At 41.9% G+C, this 25,606-nt stretch overlaps 1 protein-coding gene across 1 annotated transcript; it reads left to right on the top strand.

Annotated features, from left to right (window-relative positions):
- The first annotated feature begins 5,830 nt into the window (after positions 1-5,830).
- PROKR2 (prokineticin receptor 2) lies at positions 5,831-18,087 on the top strand. The gene is made up of 3 exons (XM_043479585.1): positions 5,831-5,962; positions 8,128-8,728; positions 14,946-18,087. Exons 2-3 carry the CDS (start codon positions 8,271-8,273, stop codon positions 15,640-15,642), a joined length of 1,155 nt encoding a protein of 384 aa, XP_043335520.1. The 5' UTR covers positions 5,831-5,962; positions 8,128-8,270; the 3' UTR covers positions 15,643-18,087.
- The last annotated feature ends 7,519 nt before the right edge of the window (positions 18,088-25,606 follow it).

The raw sequence follows: 25,606 nt of genomic DNA, 5'->3' as shown, positions 1-25,606 counted from the left end.
ATTTTCTGTTTTCAATCTCTTTCATTTCTGTTCTGATTTCTCTTATTTATTTTCTTCTGCTTACTTTGGATTAATTTGTTCTTGTTCTAGTTTCCTAAAGTAGAGGTTAAATGATTTATTTTAGATCTTTCCTCTTTTCTAATGTATTCATTCTATGTTTCTCAATTTTCTTCAACCTCTGTTTTTATTGTATCCTACAAATTTTTATGAGTTGCATTTTCATTTAGTTGAAACATTTTAAATTTTCTCTAGATTTTTCCTTTGACTCATGTATTATTTAGAAGTGTGTTACTTTATTTCCAAATATTTTGAGATTTTCCAACTATCTTTCTGATATTGATTTACAGTTTAATACTATTGTGATCTGAGAGTAGACATTACATGATTTCTCTTTCTTTTTAACTGCTTAATGTATACAAGTTCATCATCACTAGACCTGCCTTACAAGAAAAGCTAAAGAAATTTCTTCAAATTGAAACAAAAGGATGCTAATGACATGAAAACATATATAAAACTCGGACGTGACTAAGCAAGTGAACTGAACAGTAAACATATACTCAAGTTCAGAATACTCTAATACTGTAATGAAAGTGAAAGCAAAAGTGTTAGTCACTCAGTCCTGTCTGACTCTTTGAGACCCCATGGACTGTAGCCTGCCAGGCTCCTCTGTCCATGGGATTCTCCAGGCAAGAATACTGGAGTGAGTTGCCATTTCCTACTCCAGGGGATCTTCCTGACCCAGGGATTTAACCCACTTCTCCTGTACTGCAGGTAGATTCTTTACTGTCTGAGCCACCAGGGAAGTCAATACTGTAATGGTGGTGTATAAATCATTTTTATCTCAAGTAGAAAATTTTAAAATAATATTAAAAGTAACCATAGCTACAATAGCATGTTAGTGAATGCGCAATATAAAAATATATGAAGTATGACATCAGTAGCATAAAATGTGCAGGGAGAAGTAAAATTATAGCATTTTTATATGCAGTTTATGGTAAGCTATGATCAGCTTTTTAAAAAATGTTATATCTAGAAAACTTTATGTAAGACTCTATGAGGCTTTATATAAAACTCACAGTAGCCACAAAGAAAAAACCTATAGTAGTTATCAAAAGTTAAAGGGAAAGAAATTAAAGCATATTACTACCAAAAAATAAATAAAAATCACAAATAAAGACAAGAAAGACAGGAAAAAAGCAACTAAGGAACTAAAAAAAAACTAAAAAACAATTAACAAAATGGCAATAGTATGTCCTTACTATTAGTAATAGTCCTTACTATTATATAGTAATGAAAAGTGAAAGTGAAGTCACTCAGTCGTGTCCGACTCTTTGTGAGCCCATGGACTGTAGCCTACTAGGCTCCTCCCTCCATGGGATTCTCCAGGCAAGAATACTGGAGTGGGTTGCCATTTCCTTCTACAGGGGATCTTCCTGACTCAGGGATCAAACCCAGGTCTCCTGCACTGAAGGCAGACGCTTTAACCTCTGAGGCACCAGGGAAGCCCATTATATAGTAATACATATTACTTATTTACTATTACTTACTATTAAGTAGTAATAGTCCTTACTATTATTACCCATTAATAATTACTTGGAGTCTGGCAGATTACAGTCCATGGGGTCACAAAGGGTCGGACGCGAGTGAGTGACAAACACATTTTCTTACTTAAATGTAAATGGACTAAATTCTCTAATCAAAAGACACAAAGTGGTTGAATGGGTTAAAAAAGATAAGATCCAACAGTATGCTACCTATAAGACTCACATTAGCTTTAAAGATGCATATAGCTTGAAAATGAGTGATAGAAATGGAGTATCACATAAAATGAACTTTCAGTCAAAATTGGTTACCAGAGAAAAAGAAAGTTACTATATAGGGGTAAAGGGATCAGTTCATCAAGAGTATACAACAATTGTAAATACATATGCACCCAACACTGGAGCACCTAAGTATTTTAAGCAAATATTAATAAACTGAAGAGAGAGATAGATGGCAATACAATAGTAGTAGGAGACATCAATACCCCACATTTAACATTGAACGCATCATCCAGACAGAAAATTAATAAAAAGCACACCTGAATAACACTATAGACCAAATGGACCTAACAGACACATACAGAACATTCCATACAGCAGCAACAAAATACACAGTTTTCTCAAGCACACACAAAATATTCTCCAGGACATTGTATATTGGGTCACAAAGCAAGCTTCAATGATTTAAGGAGATTGAAATCACGTTTAGTGTCTATTCTAGCTTTGATGGTATGAAACCAGAAATCAGCAACAGGAAAAAACTGCAAAATTTACAATTATGTGGAAATTAAACAATACACTCCTAAATAACCAACTAGTTGAAGAAGAAATCAAGAGAAAAATCATAAAATTCTTTGAGACAAGCAAAAATGAAGTCACAACTACCAAAACTTATGGGATATATCAAAAGCAGTCTTAAGATGGAAGTTTATAACAATAAATTTGTACATTAAGAAAAAGAAAGATCTCAGATAAGCAACTTGAATTTATACCTCAAGGAATTAGAGAAAAAGTTAGAAGCTCAACATTAGCAGAAAGAAGAAAATAATAAAGATTATATGAGAAATAAATAAAATAAAGATTAGAAAGACAAAATCAATAAAACTAAGATTTAACTTTTTGAAAAGATAAAAAACTGAGAAAACTTTAGCTAGTCTAAGCAAGGGAAAAAAGAAAGGACTCATAAAGGTGTAAATGGCAGAAGAGACATTACAACTGGTACCATGGAAATACAAAGAACCCTAAGGTTACTATAGCAATGAATTGGATAATCCATTAATAGAAGAAACTGATAAATTTCTAGAAACATGCATACAATATACCAAGATTGAGTCATAAAGAAATAGACAAACTGAGCAGATCATAGTGACTAAGGAGATTGAAATAATAATCAAAAGCCTTCCACCAAAGAAAAGCTCAGGACAGGATGCTTTTGCTGGTGAATTCTACTACAAATTTAAAGAAGAATTTTTTTTAAATCCTAAAATTCATATGGAATCACAAAAGACCTGGAATAGCCAAATAAATCCTGAAAAGAAAAAAGCTGGAGGCATGATACTTCTTGGACCTGGAATAGCCAAATAAATCCTGAAAAGAAAAAAGCTGGAGGCATGATACTTCTTGGTTTTGAATAATACTGCAAAGCTATAATAAACATGCAGAAGGAAATGGCGACCCATGCCAGCATTCTTGCCTGGAGAATCCCATGGACAGAGGAGCCTGGTGGGCTGCAGTCCGAGGGGTCGCAAAGAGTCAGACACAATGAAGTGACTTAGCATAGCACAATAAACAAAATAGTATAGTACTAGCATAAAAGCAGACACACAGTCTAATGGAATAGAATGCAGAGCCCATAATTAAACCCATGTACATACACTTAACTCATGTTTGACAAGGTAGCCAATAATACTCAATGGGGAAAAGATAGTCATTTCAATAAATGGTGTTGGGAAAACTGGATATTCACAAACAAGAGGATGAAACTGGATCCCTAGATACGTCACTCACAAAAATTAACTTGAAATATATTAAAGACGAATGTAAGGCCTGAAATTGTCAAACTCCTAGAGGAAAACAGGGAAAATTTTCCATGACATTGGTCTTGGTGACCATTTTTAAAATATAACCTTAAAAGCATGCTCAATAAAAACAGAAATAAACAAGTGGGGTTATATCAAACTAAAAAGCTTCTGCATATCAACAGAAACAGTCAACAGAATGAAGAATCAATCTAATGGGATAGGAGAAAATATTTGCAAACCATCTTCCAAATAAGGGGTTAATATCCAAAATGTATAAGGAATTCATACAACTCAATAGCAATAATAATAATCTGATTTTTTAATGGTCAGAGGGCTGATTAGGCATTTTTTTTCAAAGAAGACATACAAATGGACAACAAGTACATGAAAAGATGCTTCAATATCACTAATCATCAGGGAAATGAAAATCAAAACCACAGTAAGATATTACCTCATACCTGTTAGAATGGCTATTATCAAAAAGACAAAAGATAGCAAGTTTTGGCAAGGTTATAGAGAAAAGAGAACCCTGTGCAGTGTTGGTTGGAATGTAAATTGGTGCAACCACTATGAAAAAAGTTGTGAAAGTTCCTCAAAAAATTAAAACTAGAACTACCATATGATCCAGCAATCCCACTTCTGGGTATATATCAGAAGAATACAAAACCACTACCTTGAAGAGATATCTTCACCCCCATGTTCTGTGCAGTGTTATTCACAATAGCCTAGACATGGAAACAAGCTAAGTGTCCATGAATGTATGAACAGATGAGATACATATGACGGAATATTGTAGAATGGTGGTTGCCAGGGGCTGGAGAGGTAACGGGGAGCTGTTGGTTGAAGGGTACAAACTTGCAGCTATAATATCAATATAAGTTCTGGATATCTAATTACAGCATGGTGATTATAGTTAACAGTACTGTATTATATACTCGAAAGGTGATGAGTTGAAAGTTGACCACTTTAAACTGTCTCACCACCAAAAAAACAAATTATGTGAGGTGATGGATGTGTTAATCAACATTATTTTGGTAATCATTTCACAACGTATACATGTATCAAATCATCACACTGTATACCTTAAACTTACACAATGTTATATATCAACTCTAATAAATTTGAAAAAAATAAAGTAAAAAATATGAAAGAAAAGAAGGAGGGTAGGGTTAGTTCTATATAAGGTGAGAGGCAGAATCACATAATGTCGCAACTCAAAAGTTTTCTTAATCATCCATTCAGGAATTTGAAATTGGCATCCCATTGGACTGTATCCATTATGAAATATGTTCTCTTTGGACAACACAGGGCTTTTGTTTTGTTTTAACTAACCCAAGAGACTATTTATAAAGTTCTGAAATCCCAGACTCTGTGAAAAGATGGGAAGACCTGACCTGTCCATATTCCAAACTGTCGATAATCATTGGCTAGGATTTAACAGCAGGAAATACCTTCAATCCTTCCGTCTCCTGCCACAGCTTCCAGTTCCAATTCTGTAAAGCCAGAGCTTCCCTCTGATGGCTGCAGCTACCAGCCATCAGTTGCAGGTCCTGAGAGTTTAATCCCTTCGTTCAATGTGTAAGGAAACCAAAGACCAGAGAAACCGTAGGAGTTGCCTAAAATCAGAACCTATTGTAAACAAAGTGAGGAACTCAAGAGACTCCTTAAACACAGGAGGACCCCAACTGGGATGGTTTTGAATGACCAAGGTCTCTGGCAGTTGTGGGCATCGCAGTTTTTAGTGAGTTCTTCGGGTTGGTTCTTTGAGTAGGGCAAGCCTCCTAGAGTCTCCAGCTTCCTCCAGAGGAATCTCCTCCCCCACAACCCCAAAGCTCTATTCTGCACTCGACAGTGTCCCCAGCACACAGTTTCCAGAACGAACGATAGAATGCACCCTGGGCTCCTCCAGAAGTAATCAGGGTATGCAGCGGGAGCGAATGCTGTCACTGGGCTCCAGGAAGACAGGATCCCTGTGGGGCGCCTGGCAGGGGTACAGAGGGCCTCGCGGGTTCCCCAGAATTGCTTCATATCTAAACGGCTACTGAGGTCCCATTCACACTGGGGTACGAGGGCTCGGAAACCCCCTTGAGGGACCGACCCCGCCAAGGCGGCTAGAACTTCGTGCGTCCCGAATCCTGGGAGCACCAGGTGCGCGAGGCGAGAGGCCACCCTCCGCCTCCGCGCTGAGACAGGCGGGGACCCTGGGGCGGAGCCCAGAGCGGAGCTGGCGCACCAGCCGGGCCCCAGAAGCCAGGGAGAGCTGCGCGGGCGGAACGCGGGCTGGAACCCGGGGACCACGACGCGCCTGGGAAGGGCGCTGGGTGAGAAGGAAGAGGGACACCTCCTTAGAAGCGCAAGTCCGGCTTCCCGAGACCGCTGATGGGGAGAGCTCGGAAGCGGGTAAGTGCAGAGCTTGGCGCAGTCCCGGGCTTCGGTGGCGGGATGCGGGGCGTCGCTCTGGCTGAGGGCTCAGACGCCCGCTTCTTCCTCAGGGAGTTTCGGGCCGCTTTGCCTGCTGCCGCCTTGCGAATGCGCCCTGGCTGGCTCGCAGTAAAGGAGTGGGTGCCGGGAGATGACCAGGCAGGGGGCGGTAGGCTGGGGCTAGGCAGGGCGGCCGCGGACCGAAGGAGCGCTGGGCCGCGGGGCGAGCACCAAACCGCAGAGGAGGGCGTGGGCAGGGAGCGCCTTCGGGAAGGTGAGCGGGAAAAGGGAAGTGTCTCTGGGAAAATCCCCTCTCTGCAGCTCCTCTCTCCACTCCCAGTTTTCTTCCCGCCTGGAGGCCTCACAGGCTTTGCTTCTCGAGCCTGAATTTCTGACTTGATTCCCGCCCCTGCCAGGGCAGCGCCTCCGGCGACTGTGGTTAATGAGAGACAGTGGTTAATAAGGGAGACGAAGGACCAGGCTCCCGGAGCGGGTTGGTCAAGGGCAGGGAGAGCATCCCGAGGTAATGGGGAGTGGACCGGCTCCAGCCTGGCAGCCCTCCGTCTCCTCGCGGGTCCCGGGACCGGAACCAAAGCGCAGCCGAAAGTAGAATCCGAGAGAGCGCGAGTCCAGCTTCCCGATCGCCGCCTTAGTAAAACCTGCGGAGGGCTGGGTGAGACACAGAGGCGATCCAAAACGAAGCTATCTTTAGCTGCGGTCTTGAACCTCGCCCGGTACACAGCAGGCTGCCGCGCCGCAGGTTGCAGTGTACTGGCCATCCTGCGACTGCTGTCCGTGCTGGGGGTCTTGGGAGTGGGGGGGGGGGGGGAGAGCAGTTTCTGTCCTTCTTTCTCCCCACCTTCTCACAGGGCTGGACCAAATCAAACCTACTGTCCAGTTTGTTCCGCTTCTTGCCTCCAGCATCCCGTGGCTCCCACTTTTGGGAGTCCTTCCCAGTGTGCTAGGAGGTGGGGGAAGGTGGATGAGCGCGGGGAGCGGGGCGGAGGGTGGGCAGGTGAGAGGTGGCATTCCGTGGGTGCTGGGTCTGGATTCTTTTCCCAGTGCCTCGGACACCTCGAACCCAACGGTACCCTATCTTCCGAGGGCTCAGTACTTCAGAAACTTTATTTCCTCCCCTATGGGCATCTGGAGGCACCAAGAATGTAGAGAACTTAGGCCATAAGGGACATGTCAGCCCTCAAGCCCTCCTGGATCCTCACTGACACTCCCCCCACTCCCACACCCCCACCCCCTTGGGCGGCTGTTTTCAGTTAAGCAATATCTTGGAGCTGCCACCACTTTCAGAGGACACAGACTCCTTAAGGAGATGTGGTGCCTCCCGGTCAAGGCTGGAAGGGGAACTGGGGGCCTGGTGAGGGGGCAGATCAAAAGAGTGGAGGCAGGGAAGGGAAGCAGACAGCAGGTTTTTTCTAAAATGGCCTCAGGAAGCAGCAGGAGAGTTCCCTCCCACCCACAGGCTTCTCCACCTGCAGAATCTTGTTTGGGATCTTCATTCATTCCTTCAACAGCCCCTCCTCTGTGTCAGGCCCTGGGCTAGGCATCAGGATTTTGGTTTATAGGAAAACTGGAATTCAGAGAGCATAAATCACTGGCCCAAGATGAATCAGCCTGTCCATGTGAAAGTGGTGATTTTCAAGTCTGTGAACTGGCCCAGAGAGGAAGCAGTCCCTGCTTTGGAGAAAAGACCCTACTGTATCCATATCTTCTGGCTTCATTGTCCCTGGTCACAGCTGGCAAAACACTGTGACTCCCATAGAGTCCTGAGTCGGCTGCCTGAGCAGCTGGGGAAAACTTCTGGAAGACCCTTGTGGAGGCTTCCTGGGGGGCAGGGGAGGGTGACTGGGCAGTCAAACTGGTCTTGGCCCCTGGGCAAAAAGCAAAGATATACATTCTTCTTGGGTGTCTCTGGGGAGTCCAAACCAACCCATGCCCAAATCCCTCCTGGCAGCCAGTCAGTAGGGGATTTCCCAATTTCCAGGTATCATGTGTCCTCCCCACTGTACCATGGGCAGTTCTGCCTGGGGGTAGACACTGGATCTGGTTTGCCTACACGTGGGGGGACTCTGAGAAGATGCTACCAGGTGTTCACCTGTATCTTATCAACTGGCTGTGTCTCCTTCCAGGATCGAGGATGGCATGTTGACTCCCCAAGGATGTGGGCAGGGTGCTAGGATCTCTGACCTCATGAGAGCAGAAGGTCTGGACCCTAGCTCAGAGTCTGCAGACCCTGGAGTCTCCCACACACCGCTCCCTGGCAAGCTTCACCATGGCAGCCCAGAATGGAAATGCTAGTTTTCCAACCAACTTCAGTATACCCCAAGAACATGCCTCCTCCCTCCCCTTCAACTTCAGTTATGGTGATTATGACCTCCCTCTGGATGAGGATGAGGATATGACCAAGACTCAGACCTTCTTTGCAGCCAAGATCGTTATTGGGGTGGCACTTGTGGGTATCATGCTGACTTGTGGTATTGGCAACTTTGTCTTTATCACTGCCCTCACCCGCTATAAAAAGCTGCGCAACCTCACCAACCTGCTTATTGCTAACCTGGCCATCTCCGACTTCCTGGTAGCCATCATCTGCTGCCCCTTTGAGATGGACTACTACGTGGTGCACCAGCTCTCCTGGGAGCATGGCCATGTGCTCTGTGCCTCTATCAACTACCTGCGCACCGTCTCACTCTACGTCTCCACCAACGCCCTGCTGGCCATTGCTATTGACAGGTGAGGATGTCAGGCACGGGAAACATGACGGAGGTGGCCCAGGTCTCCTCTTTCCTCGCTTCAGCTCTAACAGCTGGCTTTATTCCAGATTCAAATGTTTGCCGATCTATCGAGGCAAAAGGAGGGTTGGTTTCTTCAGTTGTGGCTCATATTCTCCCAAACGTAGGCAAGAGTGAGTCTCCTGAACCCCTAGCTCTCAGCCATGCCGCCACATACCACATCTGCTTCAGATACAGGCATGTCATATAACCATGAGCCTCTCCAACACACAAGCAAAAGCAGCAGGTTTAAGCAAGTTACTACTTAGCTACATTATAGACAAGGCAGCTTCCAGTCAAGGCAGCATGTGCAAAGTTTTTCTTGTAACCACAACCCAAATCAAGATATAGAACATCTTCATCCCCTAGAAAGCTTCCTTGTGCTCCTTACCAGTCAATCCTCCCACCCCAGGCAACCATCAATCTGATTTCTAGTGTCATAGTTTCATTTTACCCACTTTTTAACTTCACAAAAATGGAATAATACAGTAGGCACTCTGGTTTCTGGTGACTTTGATGCAAAGCTGATTTTACAGTGGGTTTATTGCCTGGTTTGCTTGTAAAAAAGAGAGAAGGACATTTTTGCCTTTCTTTTTTGCATACATCCCTCTGCTTATTTGCATATATTTGCATGATATATTCTGGAAGTCCTTGATCTGTTGTAAATTTATAAAGAAAAATTTCTAATTACAGCTTCAGACAAATTTGACACATGTTTTATTTATGTAAACAGTAGTAGGCCAGCATTGAACCACCAGTGGCTCTTTTTAAAAAGCCAATCCGTGTCACATCTTCTTGGTTCATCATTGTGAGTTATATTGAAACTCATTTTGATGATGTATTTTTAATCATCTTCTTCCTTTTTATCATCTTTCAGTTTGTTTTTCCCAGTTCTCAGTGCTATTTAGGTTCATTGTCCTTTTTAATCAACCCATTGATTTTTTCATTTATGATAATATAATACACATGCAGATATAAGAGGCTTCTTCCTTTTTATAACTTAATTCCTATAGGGAAAAAACAATTTTGTTACCACAACTGTGAGGCTCTCAAGCCCTGAACCCAGTGTTTATGAAACTTACCTATCAACCAACTACACAAAATACCCCAGGGGAAATATGTTTGATACAATGATACAAAGTCAGATTCTTGGGGCCCTACTGAATGGGAATCCCCTGGCTAAGCATCTGCATTTTACCCAATTCCCTGAGTGACTCTGTTGTCTGCTCAAGTGGGAGTTACCACTGTCCTCACCCACTTTGTTCCATTGAAATCTTTGTCTTTATAATGTAATTGCAGGGCTTTTCTTTCTTTTTTTTTAATATTAGAGATTCTCAGGAAGTAAACATCCTGTTACAATACAGGAGTGGTTCCTTTTCCACTCCAAACTAGCTCTGCCTCAGTCAGCTTTCAGCTCTGTCAGCAGTTCCACCATCTCCCAGTCACACAGGCAGGTAATACCACCATCATCCTTTGCTTTTCTCCCCGTTCTACCCCCACCCACACACCCCCTTTGCCAGATGCAGCCCTACACCAGGTCCTGGCACTAGTCCCTCCAGCCTCATCTCTTGGCAAGTCATGGCTGGACCATCACTATGCTCCTCTAACTTGTCTCTTCCCCTACAGGAGATTCTGACTGCCCCCTGAAATCCATACTCATCCATAATAAGCATCAGAATATCACCATTGAAGAGTCTTTCTAATATATTTCATTCCTTACAAAACCTCCAAAAGTTTCAATGCCTATAGAATACATGCCAAATCCTGAGTCTAGCACCTTGTATGTAGTCTTTATAGTCTGATGCCAATCTGTCTTTCAGTCTCATGTATGGGGACACAGTCTTTTCCAAAGGACACTGTATTTTAAGCACAATAACCATGTCTTCTATCTTTATGTTTCCTTTGTGCTTAGCAAAGAGCCTCAAACCTGTGCCTTAGTTTGGTTTACTCCCAAAATAGACCCTGAGACAAGGATTCATGTACAAGTAGCACCCAGGAAGCACCTACAGGGAGATGGGAAATGCAGCAAGGGAAGGCAGTCAATAAAAGCTGTGTCACTGAACAAATTTCCACTGTGGGAAACTGATGCTTATTCTTGCCACAGAACTCTTGGAGCTGGTGTCGATCACACCTCAGAGTTCTCCCAGGAGTGGGAGGTGGGTGAAGGAGCTGAGCTATTTATATACCAAACCTCATAAGTCATTTGTGAGGGCCTCTGGAAATTCTGTTCAGGTTACCAAGAGTACTCTGGAAGCCAGAGAAGACCTTCTGACAAAGAAATGCAGGTGTTAGCTGGTGGGAGTGGACAGGTATGCACTGAAGTCATAAAAGCCAAGGGATATAGGGGGGCATCAACAGCATCTGCTTCAACCTGGTAGATCCACAGGTTGCTGAATCCTACTGTATTTTTATGCCCAGCCTATGTGTGTGGAAACATAAAGTAGTAGAAGACACAGTCTTTGACCTCTGGGAGCTTTACTTCCACACAAAAACTAGGATAATCTATTGATAAGTTAAGAGTAACTTAGAGGAAGACATGATGATTATGTTGGTGATGCAGTCTGGGAACACTTCATGAGGAAGTTGTGGTAATTTGAGTGCGCTATTCTGACCACCTCCTATACTCCACTGATCAAGGCAAGACTCTATAGCTCCAATAGTAGTAGATGACTGAACACACAACCCTTGAAGCTAGAACAGTGAGGCTGACCGCAGTTGGTTGGTCTCGTATACTCCCAGCCCAAGGGAGGAGATCGCTGCACCCCAGGCAGGGCCATGTGTCCCGTGTGGGAGTTGCACTCAGGAATAGAATGAACCAGCAGGGGCTGTGGACAGCAGGCTTTACAGTGACAAGAGGCTGAGGTGACCTTAGCTCCCATGGGAGGATGTGATTGGCTTGTTTGAATGATTTTGCCAACTGGCAGGGAAGTGAAACCCATTAGTTGTGGGTTGGGGGTGCACTTTTTCCCACTGATAGAGAAACTAGCAGGACAGGAGCCTTTCCCACCAGGAGGAGGGATACATCTGGTGAAAAGAGAGGAACTCACTGCTAAATTTTTATAGATATTAAAGCACATATGGAATTTCAACTCTTAAAATTCATGACTCTAATAAATAGCATCCCTCTTTCTTACTCAGTTTCAAACCAATTGAAAAATAAGGCAAAATGATAAGAAAGATAGATGATGGCCAAACTCTTACTTTTGTTGAGATGACATTAATATTAAATAATTGGCTTGTATCTGTAGGCACGGAGACTACATCATACTCAGAACAAACCCTGACACTGGCATCAGGAGAAGAGCAATGTTCATGTGCAGAGGGCCTAGAAGAGATGCTATTTGAAGTCACAGAGACCCCAGAAGAAGAGTGTTGACCTCAAGAAACAGCCAAGCAGATAGATGGCAGCAAAGACTTTACAGATGTCCCTCTTGCCAATGAAAGGGTCATAGGAAAAGATGAGTTTAAACAAAGTATTATAGCTTCCAGCATGCTTTATGTACATTTACCTTCTCAAATGGAACCTTTCAAAAAGGTTATCTGTAGTTATTTTTGTCCACCTTTCACAGATGAAGAAACTAAGTCCCAGGGGCATAAGTGATTTATCTGAGGATTTAGGTACAGAGCTAAAATCCAGGGTTTCTGAATAATACCTAGGCAGTGTTCTTTATTTTATGATTTATTTGATGACAATAAATTGTAAAATAAAGCTCTGAATTTTGGAGCATCCTATAGGATAAGGAAGAAGTTACTGAGGGAAAAGGAATTAGAATTTAAGAGTTGACAGCAGAGTAAGCAGGGCTGTAGAAATTCTCTTTAGCATTGGTCACTGAGATACTTTTCATGCTGAAATCAGATTGGGAGAGTTAGTAAGTCCTGAACTAGTTCTACATTATGTAAAGACTTTGGACTCACTATGGGAGGCAGAATAATCACCCCAAGATATCCATATCTTAATCCCTAGAACATGTTATGCCTAAGAGGAATTAAGGTTGCTAATTAGCTGATCATAAAATAAGGACATTATACTGGATTATCTGGGTGGGCTCAGTGTAATCACAACAGTCCTTAAATGGGCAAAAGGGAGGCAGAAAAGTCAGTGTCAGGGTGATGTGTTGTGGGAATGGCTTGACTGATCATTGATGGCTTTAAACATATTAGGGGGCCATAAGCCAAGTAATGCAGGCAGCCCTAAAGGAAAAACAAATGAGATTTTCCCCAAAGAGCCTCCAGAAAGGAACACAGGCCTACCAACACCTTGATGTTAGCCCAGTAAGATACATGTCAGACTTAAGACTTCAAAACTATAAGATAATAAATTTGTTTAAGCCACTGAGTTTGTAGTAATTTGTTATAGCAGCAATAGGAAACTGATACACTTAGCATCACAGAGAGACAATGATTGTGAGATGTCCCTGCCCCAGTGAAGGATGAGCTAACCCACTTGTCCCCATCTCCAGCCCTGTGAGCCTTGTGCTATCCAGGCAATTCGTGCAGGTTAACTTGGAAAAACTGGGACCCATGATGGGTAAAGAAATCTAGCACGCACTGCTCATTAATTTATATAGCTAGGGTGCAGCCAGTGGTTTGGATGAGATCCAGTTTTATCTCAAGTCTTCAGAAAGCTGCAACCTGGGGTGAACCAGGCTGCCACGAGATCGCCTAATTGAAGTCTATGGTCAGAGCTGCCGGTGGGAAAGGGGAAGGCAAAAGCAGGTAAAACAACCTCATGACAGATTATTGCCAGGGACAGACAAAAATAGCACTTCAGAAGGCCTTCTTGGTCAAGTCAGAAACTTGGAAAGGTGACCAAAGGGTCTAGTTACCAAAAAGTGTAAAGTGAAAGTGAAAGTGAAGTCGCTCAGTTGTGTCCAACTCTCTGCGACCCATGGGCTGTAGCCTACCACGCTCCTCCATCCATGGGATTTTCCAGGCAAGAATACTGGAGTGGGTTGCCATTTCCTTCTCCAGACGCTCTTCCTGATCCAGGGATCCAACCTGGGTCTCCCACATTATAGGCAGACGCTTTACCATCTGAGCCACCAGGGAAGGCTAGATCGAAATCTATGGATGTCTTCCTGCTGTTGGTCATAACCTGACTCAAGCTCCAGGTATGAGGTATATGTTCATCTCCAACACTGAATTGCTTCTTCCCAACCCCTCATGCCTCTTTTCTTCCTCCACCTTCCTCCACCACCTCTTCCTCTTGACCCATAAAATGCATAAGAATGATTTCAGGGCACTAAATTATCTAAATAGGTGTTATTAGGTTTTGCTAGAAAGGAGGTGTTCAACCTACACAAATGGGCTCATTTCCCACTAAGGGCTCCAACCTCTTTCCCAGGCAGTGTTGCTCATTGGAAAGAGGATAAAAGCCTTATGCTATATGCTTATGCACCTTATGCTTGATGGTGTCAAGGCAACTTTACATACCTTCTAATCTGAGCTTGAGACAGCCCATGGAGGTAGGTGTAAATTGTATCAGGAGCCTACATTCCATTCCCTGCACCAACTGAGCTTGGGCAAGTCATTTACATCTCACTAGATTGCTCAGATTCTACCCTAAACCACCCCTACCCTCCAGCTCTGTAATGCAGAATGACACCTGAGGGTGTCAGCAGAAAGTCCTAGTCCACAGACCTTCTTTTGCCTCTACACCAGGAGATATGTGAATTGAAAAGTTTTGAAAGAATTATATTCTTAGGCAGAATGGCAACCTGGAAAGTCAGTTCGTATCAATAGGATTTATAATCATGATAGACCGCATGTATTTATTGAATATCTAGTACATGCCAAGCATTTCACAAACATTGTAGCATTTAATATTCACAGCAGCCCTGCAAGGTAGATGTCATTTTATCCCACGTTGCATTTGAGGAAAGGAATCTCAGAGAGACTGATTGACTCTAGACCCTCAAAGCCAATCAGATTAAAAGCCAGGATCTATTCTGTTTGACCCAAATCCTGTGCAGTTCCCACTAAACCTCTCCTCTCTTCCAAATGCCAAATGATGTTGCTAAAATAAAATGAAGTATGTTGACACTGGAAAATAGGTACGTGGGGAGTCATTGTGCCATTTTGTCTGCTACTGTGGGTGTTTGGGTTAGCTAAAAACTAATAATGATTACAAGCATATATCAGCATACATCATTGCTACTGATGCTTCCCTCCCCCACCAGATATCTCGCTATCGTTCACCCCTTGAAACCACGAATGAATTATCAAACAGCCTCCTTCCTGATCGCTTTGGTCTGGATGGTATCCATTCTCATCTCCATCCCATCAGCTTACTTCACAAAGGAAACCGTCCTCTTCATTGTCAAAAACCAGAAAAAGATCTTCTGCGGCCAGGTCTGGCCAGTGGACCAGCAGCTCTACTATAAATCCTACTTCCTCTTTGTCTTTGGCATCGAATTCCTGGGCCCCGTGGTCACCATGACCCTGTGCTATGCCAGGATCTCCCAGGAGCTCTGGTTCAAAGCGGTCCCGGGTTTCCAGACTGAGCAGATCCGGAAGCGGCTGCGCTGCCGCCGGAAGACGGTACTGGTACTCATGTGTATCCTCACGGCATATGTTCTGTGCTGGGCGCCCTTCTATGGCTTCACAATCGTGCGCGACTTCTTCCCCACTGTGTTCGTGAAGGAAAAGCATTACCTCACAGCCTTTTATGTTGTGGAGTGCATCGCCATGAGCAACAGCATGATCAACACCGTGTGCTTCGTGACAGTGAAGAACACCACCATGAAGTACTTCAAGAAAATGCTGCTGCTCCACCGGCGGCCCTCCCACCATGGGAGTAAGTCCAGTGCTGACCTCGACCTCAAAACCAGCCGCCTGCCGGCCACGGAGGAGGTGGATTGTATCAGACTGAAGTGACCCACTGGTATTTCACAATTGAAAACCCAAAAGCCAGTACTTGGAGCAGTTTATCAATAACCAAGTTCACGGGCTGCATGGGGAAAGGGCAACAGTTTTCACACTTCACTGCTCTCAAGGATCTGGATGCTTGGGAAATCATAAAATGCAGTGCGGCTTGACACAAACCACAGCAGCTAACAGTTACTGATACCTGCTCAACGTACTGTGCACAACGACACCAGCGAGATTAAAGAGCAACGGGAGCCAACATTGACTGATTACCTACTATGTGTAAAAATATTTAAATAGCAAAATGAATTGGCAGAAGTCATTGGAGTCATTGAGTTATATCCAGATATTTAGGTGTCACAGGCCGCAGTTGGTCTTCTAGACTCATACTTCATCTTACCTCATTCTGTATCCAGTCAGTGCAGGAAAGTCAAAAGCCAACAGAATATAGAACAATGGAGATAAAAGCATGAGTTACAGTGTGGGGTTTACAGCCTCATGGGGAGACAGTTCACGCCATCCCAATGAGCTTTTTCACTCAGATCTTCTGATTTCCTTAGAACATTCTCTTGGATTCTGGTTGCCAGAAAAGAATTTTTCTCATAATCAGGTCATTAGTTATCTATAATGGTGTCATTTCAAAGAAAAGAACCAAAAAATTTCTTTTCCTCTGATCCTTGAAAGCTCATCATTCTTTTGGGTGAAGACAGATAATCCTGAAATGAGGAACACATCCAGTTCCTGACACCTTAAAGTAAGTGATGTCAGAAACTCCAGTATCAAGGACAAAGGGGTGCAGTTTGCCACTGGCAATGAACGTAATCTATGTGGCCATTTTGCTAAGGCCTGAGCCATTTTTCTAGAACACACTCTTTTATTCAAAGATGAGCTCTACTTGGAATTCAAAGACCTGGGTTCAAGTTCTAAATCACATGACCTAGATGTTTATTCTCTCTGCATCTCAGTTTTGTTCAATAAAACAAGACTACCTTACAAGACTGTTGGGAGAGACCACTGAAGTCATAGTTTATGAAAGTGATTTTCAGCTATACAAGTGACGAGAATGGATAACTGACATTGAGCAGTTTGTTTGGACCCCATCCACTGTGGCTTATTATGGAGAAACACTCCCACTTTTTCATCCTTATTCTATGAACCAGTGAGCCCTGAACTCTTTGCAGATCTCTGAACTCTACATCAGGAGAAAAAAAAAAAAATCCTTGTCCTGGGTTATAATCAGGAAGATTCGACCTCAGAGTCTCGGTAACCCCCTCCCCTGACTTTCAGTATCCCTGTGATCATAGAAGTGTTTTGACAATCTTCCCTGCACGTTGCCAAACAACATGCCCCAGAGTTGCCTAAATCTGTTTGTATTATCACATATCTGTGGTAATTGTGTATATTTGTCCTCATTTCTTCTGGATTCATTTTGAAGCAGAGACTATACAAATGGGAACTGATTTGGGATTGACTCAAATGACCCACATTTGGACAATTCCCACTTTTCTGTAGTTAAAGTGTTATTTAATTGTTTGCTTATGTGTGTATGTGTGTTTAATTAGTCGTTGGTGTTTTATCCAACAGTGATGTTTCAACCAACGTTTTCCTCTATCACCACACAGCAGACTCACTTTCACCCCAATTATTGTACCCTCAGAAAATGTAAACTCACTTTAACATTAGGCTAGCCAAACTGTTTATAAATTCTGGTTTAAAAAACTACATGATTTATTCTAAAGCCAAGCAAGTAAATATTTGGGGTTATCTGCATTTTCACAAATGTAATAACTGCATTTTTATTTATTACTCCTATCCTGACTCTTCTCCTAATAATATGATTCTTTAACAATAGACTGTTAACAATTGTATCTGTCAAAAGAATTCAGCCCCCTTTTTCCTTTTTATATTAAAACATACTAACCTCTCTCTTCATTTCAATTTAATGGAAACAACTTTTGTAAATATCAGTGTGATTTGTGAGTTTCCAGTGAATAAAAGTGTTACATTGTTATCAGATGAAATAATTAACATATGGAATCTTAACCACACTATTAAAGCATTTTCTCTGCTAACCTTCTGTGTGTTAGTATATTTAGATATCTGTGAAGTAATAGCCATTTAAACAGTTAAATCTTGAAACAGAGAAGGAAGTTCTTAAAAGCATTTTTAGAACAATAGTAGCTCACACCAGCAACCAGTCTCATCTTGGTCACATCTCTCAAGCTGGCAGCCCAGGAGAGTACTCATGCATGCAAATCAGTCAGAGAACCACTACTCCATGTTCACATTCACATTCACGCTCCCCCTTCATTTCATTCTTTAAAAATAAAAAAAATTTTAAAAAACATTCATTTTAAAATCATCTTGTTTGTTTAATGAATAATGCTGTTTACATGGAGACTGTTCATTGATCTAACTGGTGTTAAGGTAATAAATGAATAGCACTTGTGTTTACCCTTTTCTTCTCGAGACTAATTAATGCTAAGCTTAAGATACTTTTAATGTGCTGAGATATATAAATATTTATATATAATTTTATATTTGGGGCTATTGAAAATTTAATCTCGTTTAGCAAGACAGATCCATTTCCTTGGCCAGCATAAAAGAAGGATGGCTTTGTGATGAAGCTATTAGAGATTTTTCTTTTAGCATCCAACATCAATAATAAGTTGATTCTCAAATTGAAGAAATTAAAAAATAACTTCAGGCCTTTCGGGGGTAAAAACCAATTCCAGACTTATGAAGGAAAAAGTTACACATAGGACGTGATTATAAAACTTAAAGTGAGTTCTATCTCTAGGGGAAAGTGTCGGCTTTGAATCATATCTCCTCAATCTAACCATTATCTCTCCCTTGAACTCGAGATCACACACACACACACACACACACCCCTCAACAGGACGCCAAAGCAAGAAAAGGCCTTTGGGGGCATGTAATTCAACTCACCAGTGTCTTAGATGAGAAGATATGAATTCCAAAGGAGAAAGTGATTTGCTTAAGGATGCACAGCTAACACTTGCTGGAGCCAAAATAGTGCCCCAAGGTCTCAGTCTGGTCCAGTAACTGCCCTTCTGAATCCAAAGGAGAGGACTTCCTCTAAGAATGTTTAGAGGGCAATTTAAACTGGTTCCTGACCTCCTGAGAGAATCTTAAACTGCACAAAAGATACCTTCCTTCTCTCTGCCAAGCAGAGTGCATCCCATCCAACAGATTTCATCATCTAGACTCCAGGGTTCCAGAGAAACCAGAATTACCCCAGGACGACTTTAATGTTCCTGCCTTTCATTTCTCCTAATGGGAGAAGTGCCCTCTTTGGGAGATGTCTAAGCACATTTAGCTTGAATGTACATGGAGCTATTTGGATGTGGTGTTGGAGCCATGTGGGAAAGCAGATTATGATGAGAAGAGCCTTGGCCACAGGAAAAGTAGGTGGTGGGGAAAAGGGCTTTCTCGTATTGGAAGACAAAGCAATCCAGGGCTAGAGTGTGTAATCATCACACAAGTGGTGAGCAGTGGTCATTCTTTATGCCTCCCAGGAACCAAATGCCTCTGGTCACCAGCTCAGCCTCTCTCCTGAGGTCCACCTACCAGGCCACACATCACCTCCTGGAGTTGCTTAAACCAATTACTCCTTTACAGATGCTCAAAGAGCTCCAAATACAGGACAGTTTTTCTAAGCAATAAAGAGGTGTGGGGAAAAAAATATGTTTGGCACTTGCTTCAGCTATAACAAGTGGGAGGTGAGAGATTGGCGGGAGGTGAGAGATTCATTGGAACTTGAAAAGAATAATCATCAGATAGAGGAAAGTAGGCAGGGGGGTTGCCTCCAAGAAGTGAGGAGGTCAGTTTTGGAACAGAATGTCATATAGACACAAAGTCCTTCCAGTCCTTTGTTGATTCCTTGTACTGAATTTCCACATGTGAGTCACAGTCTGAGATGAAAGAGGTCATCTCCAGGATCTCATGTAATGCTGTTTGTAGTTTTCCAGCTCTGGATCCAGGCAAGTTCCTGATACAATTCTTTGACTGACTTCTGCAGCAGGAATGGTCCACTGTGTGCAGAAGATCTTCCACCCACTTACTTATTTAGTCTCTGTGCTGACTGCTGTGGAGGAACAAAGGTGTGGGTGCAAGTCTACATCTGAGAGTGACTCTCAAAATGATACATGATTAATTCTATGTTGAAGTAGAGACACTGTAAGCACAAAAATGGAGAGGATTTAGAAGACAGATTCCTTCCAACCATGGGAATCAGAAAAGGTTTGGAGGAGAGGTTGTTAGGCAGAGTTCTGGAAGATAGAGAATGGTGGGGAGAGGGTATTCTAGACAAAGAGAATAGAAAGAGCAAAGACATAAAATAGGGGAAATGAGATAGAATATAAGTGGAACAACAAATAGTTTGATTTGACATACAGAATATAGATGTTTAAGGGAGAACAAACACTGGCAGCAGGATAAAGAGCAGGATGAAAAAAGAGGTGTACTGAAAGAGACTTGGATTCACAATGAGAATTATATTCAAATAGTAATTCTTATTTAATAACTTTCACTTTACTTCTTACCCCTTTACTTGTAAAATAGGAATGATCATAGTACTTGCAACATAAGATTATATGTGGATTAAATATATATATATCTTAAATAACGCCTCAGTTCAGTTCAGTTCAGTCACTCAGTGGTCTCCATCTCTTTGTGACACCATGAACTCCAGCATGCCAAGCTTCCCTGTCCATCACGAAATCCTGGAGCTTGCTCAAACTCATGTGCATTGAGTCGGTGATACCATCCAACCATCTCATCCTCTGTCATCCCCTTCTCCTCTTGCCCTCAATCTTTCCCAGCATTGGGGTCTTTTTTTTTTTTTTCCACTTTTGATCTTTATTTACTTAATGAGTCAGTTCTTCGCAGCAGGTGGCCAAAGTATTGAAGCTTCAGCTTCAGCATCAGTCCCTCCAATGAATATTCAGGACTGATTTCCTTTAGGATTGACTGGTTGGATCCCCTTGCAGGCCAAGGGACTCTCAAGAGTCTTCTCCAACACCACAGTTCAAAAGCATCAATTCTTCACTGCTCAGCTTTCTTTATAGTCCAACTCTCACACCCATATATGACTACTGGAAAAACCATAGCTTTGATTAGACAGACCTTTGTTGGCAAAGTAATGTCTCTGCTTTTAAATACGCTGTCTAGGTTTGTCATAGCTTTTCTTCCAAAGAGCAAGAATCTTTTAATTTCATGGCTGCAGTCACCATCTGCCATGATTTTTGAGCCCAAGAAAATAAAGTCTCTCAACTGTTCCCATTCTTTCTCCATCTATTTTCCATGAAGTGATGGGACCAGATGCCGTGATCTTAGATTTGTGAATGTTGAGCTTTAAGCCAGCTTTTTCATTCTCCTCCTTCACTTTCATCAAGAGGCTCTTCAGTTCCTCTTCGCTTTTGCCATAAGGGTGGTGTCATCTGTGTATCTGAAGTTACTGTTATTTCTCCCTGCAATCTGGATTCCAACTTATGCTTCATCCAGCCTGGCATTTTCACATGATGTACTCTCCATACAAGTTGAATAAGCAGGGTGACAATATACAACCTTGACACACTCCTTTCCCAATTTGGAACCAGTCTGTTGTTCCATGTCCAGTTCTAACTGTTGCTTCCTGACCTGTATACAGATTTCTCAAGAGGCAGGTCAGGTGGTCAGGTATTCCCATCTCTTAAAGAATTTTTCACAGTTTGTTGTGATCCACACAGTCAAAGGCTTTGGTGTAGTCAATAAAGCAAAAGTAGATGCTTTTCTGGAACTCTTTTGCTTTTTCTGTGATCAAACGGAAGTTGGCAATTTGATCTCTGGTTTCTCTCCCTTTTCTAAATACAGTTTGAGCATCTGGAAGTTGTCAGTTTGCATACTGTTGATGCCTACCTTGGAGAATTTTCAGCATTACTTTGCTGGCATGTGAAATGAGTGCAATTGTGTGGTAATTTGAACATTCTTTGGCATTGCCTTTCTTTAGGATTGGAATGAAAACACGTTTTCCAGTCCTGTGGCCACTGCTGAGTTTTCAAAAATTGCTTATATATTGAGAGCAGCACTTTAACAACATCATCTTTTAGGATTTGAAATAGCTCAACTGGAATTCCATCATCTCCACTAGCTTTGTTCATCGTGACGGTTCCTAAAGCCCACTTGACTTCAGATTCCAGGATGTCTGGTTCTAGGTGAGTGATCACACCATCATGGTTATCTAGATCATGAAGTTTTTTTGTATAGTTCTTCAGTGTATTCTTGCCCCCTCTTCCTAATATCTCCTGCTTCTGTTAGGTCCATACCTTTTCTGTCCTTTATTGTGCCCATCTTTGCATGAAATGTTCCCTTGGTATCTCCAATTTTCTTGAAGGGATCTCTAGTCTTTCCCACTCTATTGTTTTCCTCTATTTCTTTCCATTGATCACTGAGAAAGACTTTCTTATCTATCCTTGCTATTCTTTGAAACTCTGCATTCAGATGGGTATATCTTTCCTTTTCTCTAGCACATCATAAGCAGTCAATAGATATTAGCTATTATTTTTAGAATGATTAATTCTGGGAACAGAATTACTCTTAGAGGAATCCAGAGTATTGTGTCACATATAATGGATGTACTATTTGGGATTTATTCACCAGAGTATTTTCATCTTTTTTTTTTTTTTTTTTTTTGAGTATTTTCATCTTCTGTGACTCCGAGTCTCTAGCTATCTTGAACTCCCAATTCGACCTGGCCAGCTCAAGTCATAGGATTTCTTCCATAGTATAAGGAAGATGCTCTTCCACCATTAAGGCTGAACCAAAAAGATTAATGATTCTAAGGAAGTTGGCATTAATGTAGGGGAAGTCCCTTCCATACAGAAAGAAGAAAACAGAGCATACCCCTTCCAATCCCAATGGCGGAGGGAAAGAAGGAAACTAGCTGATTAAAGACAGATGCATTTGTCTCTGCTTTCTCTTTCAGAATATAAATGTAGGTGGTGAAGTGAAGATGCAATAGAAGCACCTAAGTTATAGGGAAGCATAAGAAATGCTTGGGGCAGGGAAGCACCAATTAAATGCTTGCCCACATTCACTGAGGTAGGCCCTAGACCTCTAATAGAAGTCATGCACAAAGCCCAGAGATAGTGAGACAGCAGTGGAAGAAGCTATAAGATAGAGGAGTCTGACATAGTACTTTGACACCTCACAGAAAGTAGTGAGGCATAGGCATCCATAAATTACCATGTGCCCCACTTAGGGGTCACAGATGGATGGACAAAAGCCTGGGACTGAGTCAAAGGGGCCATTATACATGGGGCCTTTGCAATCAAGCACAAATAGCTAGGACCATAGACTCCAAAAGACCAGTTGAAATGCATTATTTTTCAACAACCACTCTGCAGTACAGTCAGCAAGGATCCAGAATCCACATAACAGCATGTGTTTCTGAGTGTTCCCTCTGTCCTTCCCCAACATGCTTTCATGGGAGCTTTACCATATTGGGAAAGAGCAAGAAGAAGGGGCTGAAATCCCAAACATTTCATTTATCTGAAAGTGGGTGATTTAAACTGAATGGAGTATACTTAGGTCCAAAAAGACTATATGTTATTAATAGTGAAGTTTAAGTTTGTTCTCTACCTCCCAGTAAGACAGGGACTTATAAAGCTTTGACCAATGATAGAAAAGTCAAGAAGCTATGTTTTCCCCATCATACAAGTGTAGTGTCAGACAACACTGCACATATAACAATGATGAAAAAACAACAGAAGATTGAGGACTGGCGTGGGGAGAAAAGAGGAAAAGCAGTTGTCACACTGGAAACTCATGATAAAAAAATGGGAGTTGTTACTATAGGATCCAGATCCAAATCTTATGGAATAGGGTTCAAAACAATAAGGAGAATATGATGGTACTCTCACTTGGACCAGCATAGAAGTGTGTAAGCACTGAAAAGGGACTTGCACCTGAAGCTTGACAGATGGCCATGAGAGGAGTGGAGCTCAGGAGGCCAGAAGTCATCATGAGGGAGGCTTATGTGGAAAGAAGGGGTGGCTGCTGTTGAAGGAGAGGCAGTACTTCCAACTGTTCACCTCTGGGTGTGATGGCAGCTGTGGACTTCTCATATATGTACTTTGCTGTGGTGAGAGATCAAGCCCTGAGCCTTTGGAGTGGGAGCACTGACTCCAAGACCCTAGACTACCAGAGAAATAACCCTGGGGAGTATAAAATAGTGAGAACTCCCACAAAGGAAACCACTTGAATAGAAGACTCAGCATCAGCAGTAGCACCCTGTGCCGGATGCCTCATCCAAACAAAAAAATAAAACAAAAATACAAATCATATCATCAGCAGACAGGAGTACCACCTCTCTCAGCCTTGCCCATCAGAAGAAAATAAAACAAAACAAACAAACAAAAAAACTCAGCACAAATCTCACTCTATACAAAGCTTACAGAAACCACTGCACCAATCTTAGGCGGGCAGAAATCAAAGGGAAGAAAGAATTCAACCTTGAAGCCTGGGAAAAGGAGACCTCAAACACAGTAAGTTTGAAAAAGAATAATGAAAATGCAGAGAAATACTGCACAAATGAAGGAACAAACTAGAAAAACACAAGTCTAAATAATGAAGAGGAAATAGGCAAATGCCTGAAAAAGAATTCAGAATAATGATAGTAAAGATGATCAAAAACCTGGAAAGCAGGATGGAGAAAATGTAAGAATCAATTAACAAAGACCTAGAAGAATTAAAGAATAAATATACAGAAACAAACAATACAATTACTGAAATTAAAAATACTCTAGAAGGAATCAATAGCAGAATATATGAAACAGAAGAATGAATCAGTGAGCTGGAAGACAAAATGGTGGAAATAACTTCTGAGGTGCAGAATAAAGTAAAAAGATTGAAAAGAACTGAGGATAGTCTCAGGGACCTCTGGGACAATATCAAATGCACATTCAAATTATAGGGGTCCCAGATGAAGAAGAGAAAATGAAAGGGTATGAAAAAATTTTTGAGGAGGTTATAGTTGAAAATTTCCCCAACATGGAAAAGGAAATGGTGAATCAAGTCCAAGAGGTACAAACAGTTCCATGCAGGATAAACCCAAGGAGAAACATGACAAGACACATACTAATCAAACTAACAAATATTAGAAACAAAAAAAGAACATTAAAAGCAGCAAGGGAAAAGCAATAAGTAACATACAAGAGAAACCCGTTTAACAGCTGGTCTTTCAGCAGAAACTCTGAAGGCCAGCAGGGAATGACAGGATATATTTAAAGTACTGAAAGGGAAAAGTCTACAACCAAGATTACAGTACCCAGGCAAGGATGTCATTCAAAATTGATGGAGAAATAAAAAGCTTTCCAGGCAAGCAAAAGTTAAGAGAATTCAGTACCACCAAACCAGTATTACAACAAATGAAAGGGCCTTATATAGTCAGGAAATAGAAGAGAAGAAAAAGATCTATAAAATCAAACCCCAAACAATAAAGAAAATGGCAATAGGAACATATATATTGATAATTACTTTAAATGTAAATAGATTAAATGCTCCAACCAAAAGACACAGACTGGCTGAATGGATACAAAAACAAGACCCATATATATGCTGTCTACAAGAGACCCACTTCAGACCTAAAGAAACATATAGACTGAAAGTGAGAGGATGGAAAAATATATTCCATGCAAATGGAAAGCAAAAGAAAGCTGGAGTAGTAATCCTCATATCAGACAAAATAGACCTTAAAATAAAGAAGATTACAAGAGATAAGGAAGGACACCACCTAATGATCAAGGGATCAATCCAAGAGGAAGACATAACAACTGTAAATATCTATGCAGCCAACACAGGAGCACCTCAATACATAAGAAAAACACTAACAGACATAAAAGGAGAAATTGACAGCAACACAATAATAGTAGGAGACTTTAACACCCCACTCACACCAGTGGACAGATCATCAAAA

Source organism: Cervus canadensis, chromosome 10 (assembly GCF_019320065.1).
Source record: "Cervus canadensis isolate Bull #8, Minnesota chromosome 10, ASM1932006v1, whole genome shotgun sequence".
NCBI lineage: Eukaryota > Metazoa > Chordata > Mammalia > Artiodactyla > Cervidae > Cervus > Cervus canadensis.
This window is presented reverse-complemented; position numbering and strand designations above follow the sequence as displayed.